This window comes from Porites lutea, chromosome 10 (genome assembly GCF_958299795.1).
Source record: "Porites lutea chromosome 10, jaPorLute2.1, whole genome shotgun sequence".
NCBI lineage: Eukaryota > Metazoa > Cnidaria > Anthozoa > Scleractinia > Poritidae > Porites > Porites lutea.
Window position 1 is genome coordinate 27,248,623 of NC_133210.1, and position 12,253 is coordinate 27,260,875.

Consider the following 12,253-nt stretch of genomic DNA (forward strand, 5'->3'; position numbering starts at 1 on the left):
TATAGATGGTTTTCAGTCACGTGATGAGACGGCCATGTTGGTGCACAAAACAATAGCAAATTATGGCTCGTATTTTGCATAATAATAGAGTCAAATTCCCAAAAGACTTTTTCTCTATTGTTCTGTGCACCAACATGGCCGCGATGACGTCAAGTGAAAACCACCTATTAATTAGTTTGTGCGCCCAACCAAAACCGCCATCTTACGCAGGCTAAGCACGACAGCGCAAGGGGCGCCCGGGGAGGGGGTAAAAGGGAACCTCCTCGCGCGCGCAAAGTTCCCCTTCCCCTCCCCCCTTGGGCTAACTTCACCACGGCAATCAATGATAAACAGCATTAAGCAACGTTCCTTGTCTAAGGAAACAACACTGCAGTATGATAAAGGCTCGAACACGACGAGTTTCACCACGCATCCGCGAGTAAAACAGTAAAAACCAGCATACAGTGGGCACGCTTTATTTAGTGAACAAGGACGTCAGTAAGTCCCACACTTTTCTCCTCAAAGACCTCAAATATTTTAAGTAGTTAGTTTGCTTAACATAGGCTCCACTATAGATAATTTTCATTAAAAATATACAGTTAAAACTGAAACTAGTGAGTAGCTTTATGACATTTCTGTGCTATTTGCAACAATAACACTAATATATTTTCATATATATCTTGAATACCCATTTTAAGCACATTTCTGTCGTATTACGTACGATATGAATGGCTTTTAAAATATCCAAGACAATAATTTATGTCACATTGAATGACTGTTGCAAGTGCGCTTATTCAAACGAGCCAACAATTCATTGGCTAGCTGTAATTAATACTAGACCTTTAGGTCTACGTGCGTAATTGAAAGCATTCAAGTGATAGAGCGATTTTTGTATGACCTTAAAATATGTTTTCGGTTTGTGTTTCTTATTTGTTTTATCAGTCAACAGATGAAAAGATCAGAAAATGGGCTCCCCCGGGCCCCTTCCCTGGATCCGCCACTGGGATATGAGAGGAATACAGAAGCATTTCAGGGGAATCCCAAGGTGCTTTCATGGCGAAGCCCTTGAAGATTAACTAGGCCAGGATAAAGAGCACAAAAAATACGCCACAGGATCCAATGATGGTAATTATATAAGACGTCTAGCTTCTAGATCTCGGGCATACTCTAAGTGGCTTAATATATCCCCCAGGGGCCCTCAGAACACCATGGAAACTGTCCTCAGGTTGACCTAAGGATTTCCCAATATTTTCTTGTCAACAGGATAGTGATCCTAGAAGTTCCATAAAAATCTCTTGACTGTTTTTTCATGAGTTCCCTGGAATTCTTGAGAATTTGCATTTCTTCTTGTTGTTCCCCAGGAACCCCCTAGAGGTGTCTTGTGTGTTCCCTAAGGAATTCCCTGAGTATCATCAGGATATTACATTAGTAATTACAAAATGTTACTACACAAGAAAAGCTGAAATGTATCACTTTTGAAAATGACTGAAGTTAAGAGTTAACACCAGGGTACTTGACAAACTTAAGAACCACCTCATAGATACGTTTACAGAATTTCTTGTATCCCTTTCTTGTCAAATGCAGATAATCGAACATTTCCTCATGGCTGATTGAACCATCACTTCTCACAAAACCTGGGTCAGCATCAAGATATAGTGAGTTAGGGATGGATTCGACAACTTCCTTGATGGCATGGTTTACTTGAAAGTGTTTTTCACGAAGACGATTGGGCTGCCTACCTCGGGGTAAGAGACCCTATGAACAAAAAAAAAAATAGAGGATATTACACGGTAGCGCAAAGATATGAATTTTATTTTCAAGTGGCAAAACAGTATTTTACGAACGAGCGCAGCGAGTGAGTAAAATATTGTTTTTGCCACGAGAAAATAAAATTCATTTCTTCAAGCCGCCGTGTAATGTTCTTTTCATTATATAGACAAAAAGACATCAATAAAATAATAGATGGAAATGACCAAAATTACATCATCGATAAACTCACGTGTGAAATTATGGAAAAAAAAAACAAGCAGGTCACGGATGTAGTTTTTATGAATTTTACAAGTGGTATATTTTCCAGTAAAACACTCGTGTCTATATAACAACATGAATTAAATCTATGAAACAGAGAAAATTAAATTTTCTCTGTTTCATCTATTGAAGTCATTTAAACCCTACGTGTTAGCACTAAAAGCCAGAGCTACTCACACACCATAATGAAAATACCACAACATTCATTAAGTAATGCTTTGACTTGTTCTGTTTGATTATGATAGTCAGACAAATGATATTTCTTCACGGAAATGTTAAGTTAATGCCAGGTTATTCATGACAGTGGTGAGGTATTAGCTTAATATGGGGGGCATGACTAACAAATATATTTTTTACCTTATTCAAATCAATTCATTCCTTTCAAAATATCTGGAAAGTGATTCATACCTAAAAAATTGTGGGTATATAAATATGCCACACCCTAGAGATCTCCTGAATCAATTATGCTAGGTTTTTTGATTGCATAAAGTTTTAGATCTGAGAATCTATGTTTTCCACATTGTTGACTGTAAACAAGGCTTATTAACTGAACTTTAGGTTAAGAAGTAAAGTGGTTTGAGTTAGGATAGTCAATAAGGTTATGGTGACTGTGAATTTACAGTTAATGAAGATGGTATCCCTGTACATTTATCTCACCAAGACAATGATCTTAGCGGCGGGTAACTTGCTTGAGATACTCCAAACAATTGCCTCAATTCCCTCTACAAGTTGGTCAGCAGAACTGTGGTGATTATTTGTTCCAGCCAATAACACCACAACCTTAAATTGAAAGATGATAGAAATAAACTTTCAATACGTATTTCACATAATTTTTTTTAGGGCCTGTTTACATGGAGGTAGGGAACCCCAGGTAGGTGAGGTAACCTGCTTAGGTAGGGTAACTCCCCTCTCCTTATAATCTCTCATTTTAATTTGATCATGTTTACATGATAGGTGGGGTGACCAGCCACATGTTACCTCACCTGTCTGCGGTCCTCCACCTCCATGAAAAAAGGCCCTTAGTTAGAAATTTTACACGCTTTCAATCCTTAATGCCTGAAAAAGTGAACACACTCTTAACACACAGCTGGAAAAATGACGAGCAGTCAGCAACCTTACCTAATAAGAACACACAACTTTTAAAATAATTAATAATAATAATAATAATAATAATATTTCAAAAAATATCCATAACCTGATTGAAACTTATGTCCTAAATCCACTTCCAAGCCACTGATTGAATGTCACATTTTACTCTCTACTGGAGTCCCGGGGGGGGGGGGGGGGGCACTTGGGTATTTTTTGGGTGGGTATGTGCCACCCGGGACTCCAAATTGGCACCCAGTTCTGGAAAAAATTTCCCCTAAAATTGATACCCCGTTCTAGAAATGGGCCAATTTTTTATACCCCGTTCTAGAATTCGCCCTAAAACTGATACCCCGTTCTAGAAATGGGCCAATTTTTTATACTCCGTTCTAAGGTGCAACAAGCATACAACGGTTTGCTTGTTAACGCATTGAACCGTATGTTTAAAAGCAATCTGTCCTTGAATAATTTCAAACGTCTGCTTACAAAAGTGGAGCTTTCGTGGATTCGAAATGTTATACCCCGTTCTAAAAAACGCCTTTGAAATGGATACCCCGTTCTAAATCAGGAGCTTCAAAGGCACGACCCCTTTGGGCGGCACATACCTGTATAGGTAATGTATGGGAGTACCCCCCCCCCCCCGGGACTGGAGTATAGTAGCACAAATTAATAATTAATTTGTGCTACTATAATTATTACAAATGAAATAAGAAAAAAACAAGGCAAATTATATTCTCACCTTGGGTTTGACCTCATCTAGTTCACCATGTTCTATTCTCCAGAGTATGTGTTCAGTACAATCACCTCCAATTCCAAAATTCAAGGAATTTAATGGTGCAAAATTGCTGTCCCATACCTGAAAAGAGTAACACCATCAAAAATTACGATAGAGGTCCTTGTTTACCAATTTTACATCAATAAATTATTTAAGTAATTTGAATTTATTTCATAGTGATAGACATGCCTAGGATATTCGGAGAACCAATCAGATTGTGCAGATCGAGTGTCTCACTTAAATTTATAATGTATAATTGAAAAAGAAAATGTTAGTGTTCAATTTTAATATTTATTTCCATTAAAAAATAATGGCCAAGCGATCCCTTACCTCAGTTTCAAACATATTCCGTATAAGTGAGTCGCCAATAAATAAAACATCACAAGGGTAAGCCTTGCCCTCATGCAAAAATCTTTCATGCTATTTAATAGGAGGCGAAAAACATTAATGAGTTAACCATTACTACAAATTTTAACAATTGTGATGCTTAACTATTCTTAAATCATAAAATAATTTTTTGATTTATTGTAATGTAATATCTTATTATATCTCTCAGTTAGTATGCATTGCTGTGATTGACCTGATTCTGCAGTATGGCCCTCTTATGAAATTTGTAAGTTTCCTTTCCAACTTACGAAATTTGAAGTTTCGTTTCCCTTTCATTCTTTAGCCTCAGAGGAAAAAAAAACCTCCTTTTCCATTCTGTACAGTAAGTATAGATCCTTGTGTCGAATAGGGTCTGGGTGGTACTCAGGAGTCAAAGTGATGGGTCAAAAACAAAAAAAAAACACAAAAGCCCCCAGGGCTTTCAGCAAAAGACAAAAAGTCCCTGGTCAAAACATTTATTCCCATTAAATGTTCAATGTTTGGTTGTACTAGGCATAACTACATTGCTGGTATACTCACACAGTACCAATCTTCAGATTGTTTTGAATACCCCAAAAATTAATACTTAAATAAGGCACCCAATAATGCTTTCCAAATATTCCTACCAAAAAAAAGCATAATGCAAACTTTGAAACCCCCAAGATATCTTCCAGTCATGCCTGTCACTATACCTCTGGAGTATCCCTTGGAGAACAGGTACAAAGTCACAGGAACACCGCAGCAGACTCCCCAAGGTAAATTGAAGGGGGTACTGCAGGGTGGAACAGCCCACCCCCAGGTATACTCACCATACTCATCCATCGGCCATCACCCTGGACATCTTTTACAGGTGTCGGTATGGTGGCAGGATTTGCCATGTCTAGACTGTACACAAATTCTGCAGAAGAATGACAGAAAATTTTCTTTCATTATTCCTTAAACATTGGTCAGAAAACCATGACAGGTGCTTATATACCTTGTGCTTATCAACAAGGAATTGTTCATGATGCACCACTATTATCAGGGAATGGGGGGGGGGGAGGGGTCCAATCACCTCATACCCTTTCCTCTCTTGCCTTCCGTACCCACCCCGCCCTGTATTCTCCCAGGTTCACACCTCCTGCCCTCCCCCTCTATCATTTAAGGAATGATTAACAGTCAGGTTTACATCGACACACAAAAAAAAATATATATATATATCTCCTTCATCAATTCCCACAACGAGGATTCTGGTTAATGGCTAAGCAGCCTCGTCAGTCTTTTCTTGACTACAAACCTTTCTTACATTCAACTGTTGGGTATCTCTTTGAGATACAGTTAAAGACTCTTTAAAAATCCAAAATAGCATAATTTCCCTTTCCTTTGTTATGTCTTCACTTGTGAAATCTATTTATCCAGCTCTTGCCTGAAAAAGGTATAGGTACAGTGAAACCTCTCCTTTGAGAGACCACTTACTCTATTGAAGGGAAGCCTCCATTCACGGGACACTAAATTCGGTACTTGTTACCTCTATTGAAGGAACAAGGCTATTCAGGGAAAAGGGACACTTTTTCTGGGTTGTGAAACCTTCAATAAGGGACAAAAGTAGTTGACACACTTGTCTAAAATTGGTGCTACTTTTATCAACAATTTCATCTATTTATTATTTCATTCTCTTTAAATACCGTAAATCCACCCCCCCCCCCCCCATCACCCTCAAGAAAGACTTGAGGGTCTTAATACAACATTGATTTTGGAGGGAGGGGGTAAGGGTACACAGGGGGAGGGGATAGGTATGTCCACAGTTCAAAAAGGGTGCATTTTAAAGAAGTGTCTCAACACTTTTGTCCCTCATTGTGGGTTCAACCCCTATTCAGGGGACACCTTAGCACTCAAAAAGTGACTGACGACAAAAATCACTGTTGATAAGTTTAACTGTCACAAGTCACAATGGCAACAGCTTCCAAAACATGAACTGTCTGTCTCACTTAAAATTGGTGTACCGCACTTGTGGGAATTCAACACACAATATTGCAGAGATAAGTTAATCATAATTTTTTATACATATCCAGCTGCATGAAATAATGACCCCGGCAGATTCCGAGGCAGAATAAAAGAAAAATATTTTATTTTGTTGGTTAATAATTAACAAACCCCAGCCTATTCAGGGGACACTTCTCATGGTCCTGAGGGTGTCCCCTGAATAGAGGTTCCTGTAATCCCCTTCTAGGCATTAATTTACTAACCAGTGCAACCTACCAACCCCCACCCACCCCCCCCCCCCCTCTTCACAGGAAAGACTATTAACTGATGCTCTTAAAAAAAAATTATTGCAGGCATTACAGTGATAGTTTCATTACAGAAAAAGGCAAATAATGATTACTGTTTCCCTTCTTCAAATAAATACAATAACTAATGCAGGGTATCTAATGAACATCTTCCTATTAAGATAACGGGTCAGAGCAGGTGGCCTATAAATTTGACAGACTGTTATGAATAATGGTATAACATTATCCATCACTCTGAAAGTGTTCATAGGTTTATGGCACAAAATTTGTCGCTTTGCAGTTTATTGGCTTAGCAATCTGACAACAAAAAAAGTCAAAATTAAGATCTGTCCTGATTGCAATGTCTTTCAGGAATGACTTATCCAAAATTCATGTGTAATTATCAAGTCAAGGGAAGCCATCTCAGGGAAATCTCACCAAAATTTGCATATTGAGAGACGTAGTTTTTAAAATAAATAAACCCAATATTTTTCACAGCTGAAAATAAAAGAAAGCTTAAAATTGAGGGGGAAAGGCAGTTAAGGCCTTTAATTTTGGCCAGTTTATTTAAAAGCAGATAGGTATTTAATGAATTATGTTGTAGGCTAAAAGCTGTTCTCAAGTAAAAGCAGTAATTCCACCTGCTGGTTACCACGGTAAGAAATGGACTCCAGCAAAAAGCTATAAAGTGTAAAATAATATATACCTGATGAGAATAACGGATTTTACCGACAACAGGTATACACCTGGAAATGTTCATTACTGCAATATCATCTTTAAAATGCATTGTTTTTACTTCAAAAACAAATCACCATACCACAGTTTCAAAAATGAAAAAATCCTAGTTTTTCATTTTTCTACTTACTTAGACGTAACAGACTGAAAACTTGACCCACGTCGTGAGATTGGCTTTAAAAATTTTGCAGCTTTTCATATTGATGAAAACTTCGAAGCCAGCGAGAAACACTTTTAAGGGTAATTTATGAAGATCTGTTAGTATGCAAAACAGACTATTTTGAAGTTAAACAATTAGCTGAAATAACATAAACAAAAAGGCGTATTAAATATTCAGCCCTCTGTAAAATTTAGGAGCGAAAAATATCTATTGAAGGCGCCATGGATGTGTTTTCAGCCGAGGTTTGCAGATGCTTGTCAGATGTTCATGTTCCTCTACAAAAAAATCAATCATTTAAAAACGGGTACGCCACTTGGAAGACTCTAAGTTGTTTGCGTCGCAAAAAGAATTTAAAAAAGAAAACAGTTCATCTAACTGGATACGTGTCTTACCAAAAACTCACGCGAGGTTTTCCATACTGTGCGATCTGTAGATGGTCCCTCCGTAGAAATAGACTGCTCCAAAATTAAACTTGCGGTAACTTAAATATGTTGAAGATTCTAATCATTAAGGTAATTTAAGCCGCAGGGATATTCAAAATAATCTAGAAAATTCAACACCGTAGCTTATCTAACCTAAGTGTGTTTTTCTCGAAATAAATGAGTTGTATACTGGACAGCTGATGGTCACGTGACTCGTCTGAGTCCAATACTTCCGGTCTAAATCATTTCCGGTATGAAATTGGACCGCGAAAAATAATCTCTTTGCTGCATTAAAATGCTGATATAAATAGATCAAACTTTGATAAAAGAAATTTTACTAAAAGCCTTTATATAAAAACAGCCACTTCCTTCTGATAAGTTGGAAAAGACTGCTCGGCACATAATTTTTTTTCCATAATTTTTTTCAGACCACGGTGGTTAAAATAAAGTAATATTTCCTTCTTTTATTATTTTAGGTTATTTAGATTCTGTACCAACATCCATGAGCTTTGGTTCAAATCGCCCGTCTTATTCTACAAAGCCAACTAGCATTCACCAAATTTGGAAGATGCTTGTGATATCCTGTAAAATGACATCGATAATACAAGCTATCACCTGAAAAAGGGATGACCACTGAGAAGTCCTGGGGATGAGGTTGGGTTGACTCAGTTGTTTTAGCAGAGCTGGAGAAAATTATTGGCAGAAAGTTTCAGACATTTTGCCAAGAAGAAATAGCCAACCTTCTGCCTAAAAAACATAGCAATGACAGAAATTAAAACTCAATGGATGACACACCTGCCAGATCAAACACCACTCAAGGTAAGCATGTTTTAAAGTATGAATTATATTTGGCCTTTGTACGTACGATCTGAGCCATGCAGTTATCGGAAGCCTCAGTGGATAATACCCTGCTCAATCTGCATAATTCTTCAGATGGGTCATGTAGCAGCTACTTGGAAGAGAAGTCACCAATGGTGCGTTTCCCCGACCCCAAAATATACAGGGGCGTAGCTAAGGGGGTCTTGGGGTGACCGTGACCCCCCTTGGTAGGCCTTCTTTTCAGCAAACAACCTACAATATTCAGCTGGCGAAAACGCCATTATAATATCTTGGCCGTAAAAGATGCCATTGTTGAAAAGCCCACTTTTTAAAAATTTGTTTTTTTGAAAAGTATTTTCGTCAACGGCTCTTGTCTTTAGTTAATATGGGCCTTCATGCCGCGATAATACGACTGAGCCCGCTGATACACGAGGGAGAGCAGCGGTATAAACTATCTATAGTCGGCGATCCCCGGATGGTGTCCCTGCTGTGATCCCCCCTTTGAAAAATCCTGGCTACGCCCCTGAAATACTGAGTCAATTGGAAGAATGACATGTTATTGTTTCCTGCAACCAATCAGGAGAGACCTTATGAGCAGCTCCTACACTACTCCTTCAGATTGTTCTCAGGACTCATTAACAACAACAACAACAACTTTATTTCTACTGTAGACTGAAAGTTGTTGGACACCCAATCATTAATACATACAGTAGTTGGACACCCAATCATTAATACATACAGTAGTTGGACACCCAATCATTAATACATACAGTGGTTGGACACCCAATCATTAATACATACAGTAGTTGGACACCTAATCATTAATACATACAGTAGTTGGACACCCAATCATTAATACATACAGTAGTTGGACACCTAATCATTAATACATACAGTAGTTGGACACCCAATCATTAATACATACAGTAGTTGGACACCCAATCATTAATACATACAGTAGTTGGACACCCATCCATTAATTGCTAATAACGTGTTTAGACCCTGCTGTCATGATGTATCTGAATTCCGCCACTTTTTATCTGGGAGGGTAAGGTATGATGATACATGAACTGAAGTGGCAGCAAAGTGCTCCTTCATATGATGGCATTCAATCTCACCTCCCTCATGTTGTTCCTCCATAACTCAGCCATTGGCCAGGTGAGGGAAGAAAATTAGCACCATTTTTTTATTTGTTAGAAAACTTTTTTCACTCACTGCCTAATTCTTCAACCATACTTAACCTCATCGCAATAATCATTGTTTATTATTTTTCTGCTGCTCAACGAATTTGTAAGAATAAGTAATTGTTCAGTGACACTACTTTCAAGGAAGCCTCTCAGTCTGTTTAATATTGTTATTATCATTTTGCGGAGGAAGAAAGGCACCAGAGGGGAGGGGACAGAGATATATATCCATAATCCATCAATAATTGGGTGTAAACATTTTAGTGCCTAACCAATTCATGACTCTTGGACTAGGGCAAAACAGAATTAATTACATCATTGTAAGGCAAGGAAGGATTATGGCATGTGAATATCTGGGAAAAAAGAAAAAATAACCAGTGGGAAGTCACTTTCATTCTTTCTCTTCATCCAATAAACTTGTCTCTCAACATTGATCGCAAACATGCTTTCAATCATTTGCAAAAAGTCATATCAGGGTTGAGGCACCCATCACAATCCGAGGACAGCCAGCTGTATTGCAAGGAAGAATGTTAGGTCCATCGTCACTGCCTTGTGCATTTCTTTTAGCATTGTACAAGCTCTACACAGCCTTTATCAATGAGCTCCCAAATGTTATCTATGAGATCCTGTCCTTTAACCTCAAACCAGCTATAACTGTCATTTAAAATGCCATCCTCCAATGGTATGAATATTTCTACAAGGAGTGTAAGACAAAGCCCATCCACATCTCCTGAAGGCTTTCCAGTGTGTTCCACACTGAGGTAGCCATGTGTTTTGTATGTAATTCCACTGTTAATGTCTCTCATTAACTCTTCAACCGCAGAAGTGACATTCATGCTATCAAATTTATTGACAATCCTGTACGGAAAATGGGGATTAGATTTATCCCCAAATTTGTTATTCATCAGAACACAAAACAAGGATTTCTTGCAATCTTTTGGCTGCGTTTTAACTACCACCAATCTGAAAATTATATTTTTGTGGGGTTTTTTAACTGGCAGAGATCTACAAATGGGGTTTCCTTGCTTGGTTTCGTACCATTTCATCCCGGCATCTATCAAAGGACGAACGTCCCCCGCTCTGAGAACAAGGGAGGAAAAAATGTCATTTGGTGTAAACCAGCCAGCTTCCATGGACTCCGAGTCCTGCTCCTCTAAGCTTTTAAGCTTTCCTCCTGTGATATTTCCGACAAAAGTGAAGCGAAACCAATATGTCTCCTGAGAGTCGATGCAAATGATCGAAATTGGCTGGAAGTTGAGACCAGTTTCTTCTCGCACTTCTCTTATGACACCCTCTTTAAGAGATTCATTTTTCTCAACTCTGCCAGCTGGCAGATACCATGTTCCTCGACAAGACCTTTTGGCTTCTCTCATCATCAAAACCCGACCTTCTTGTACAACAACAGCGGATACAATGTAGCAGATAGTTTGCCCAAGCAACGCTTTGCGGAGGAGAGCTCCATCTTTTTCATCGGTGTAGGTGGAAGTAGACAGACAGACCTCACATTTTCCCAAAATTTCATTGTCAAGGGCAGTTACCAAATTATCCATGTTGCGTTCCTCAAGAGTGCAATACGCGGTACATTGAGTGTTTTAATGTATACGTTAAAAGGTTTAATTAATATGTATGCACGGAATTTCCGTAACAGATAGCTTGTACCAGATAAGCTTTTTTTAATTGAGCATTTTGTATCGAGTAGTTCATTGTCGAGACTCATTGGAAGCATTACAATTACCATATATGACGTACTTATCGCCAGCAATTGCCCCGCTGACTAAAAGAATCGAAAATCTATGCGGAGCAAGTTTAATTTGGAACCTCACACCTTCCAGATTAAAGTAGAACTTCATAGATTCATAGTACCGATGAAACAAGTCAACGACAACACACCGTTTTGGTCTGAAAAAGGTTACCCTTTTTGTTGGCGTTTTAATCTAAGTAAGGCTTAATGCCTATGTAAAGTCATGGTCTAGAGGGTACAGATTTAAAATGGGTGTGGCCATGGAAAAGGACATTTTTTGGTCTGAAGTAGGGTAGTTGGATGATGCAACTTTTACGAGCACAATCTATCACAGAATTTGGAGAACCCAGTGGCACACCCCTCCAAGAATTCCCAGGAGTAGCTTTCCTCAGTTAATAGCTACTAATAAGGATCAGTCACCTCAAGCTTGATATGCGCTTAGTCAAAGTGCCTGAGTGAAGAACTCAGACTGAACTAAAACTGCTGGCACAGGTCAACGGAACAGGACTTCATTGTGAGACAGAGTGCTAACCCGGGGGACGACTCCCCTATGAAAGGGGCAGGGATGCTCGTTGGAAATTCCTAAGGAGACCAATCTGGGCGTGGCCTTTTTTTGACCCCTAAAAGAGACCATTTTAAAACACAGACAAATGTATAGTTATTTTTATAATTTTCATTACGTGCAACCCTAAAAAAGACCTTTATGGCTAAA

The 12,253-nt window shown here is 38.6% G+C and overlaps 2 protein-coding genes across 2 annotated transcripts; both read right to left on the reverse strand.

Annotated features, from left to right (window-relative positions):
- Positions 1–439: 439 nt before the first annotated feature.
- Positions 440–7,984, reverse strand: LOC140950719 (platelet-activating factor acetylhydrolase IB subunit alpha1-like). The gene is made up of 6 exons (XM_073399961.1): positions 7,768–7,984; positions 5,044–5,132; positions 4,199–4,288; positions 3,833–3,949; positions 2,665–2,787; positions 440–1,734 (listed from the first exon to the last, which is right to left on the reverse strand). The coding sequence occupies exons 2-6, from the start codon at positions 5,110–5,112 to the stop codon at positions 1,471–1,473; spliced, it is 663 nt and encodes a 220-aa protein (XP_073256062.1). The 5' UTR covers positions 5,113–5,132; positions 7,768–7,984; the 3' UTR covers positions 440–1,470.
- Positions 7,985–9,281: 1,297 nt separating this feature from the next.
- Positions 9,282–11,350, reverse strand: LOC140949729 (8-oxo-dGDP phosphatase NUDT18-like). The gene has a single exon (XM_073398868.1). The coding sequence runs from the start codon at positions 11,348–11,350 to the stop codon at positions 10,364–10,366; it is 987 nt and encodes a 328-aa protein (XP_073254969.1). The 3' UTR covers positions 9,282–10,363.
- Positions 11,351–12,253: the final 903 nt, after the last annotated feature.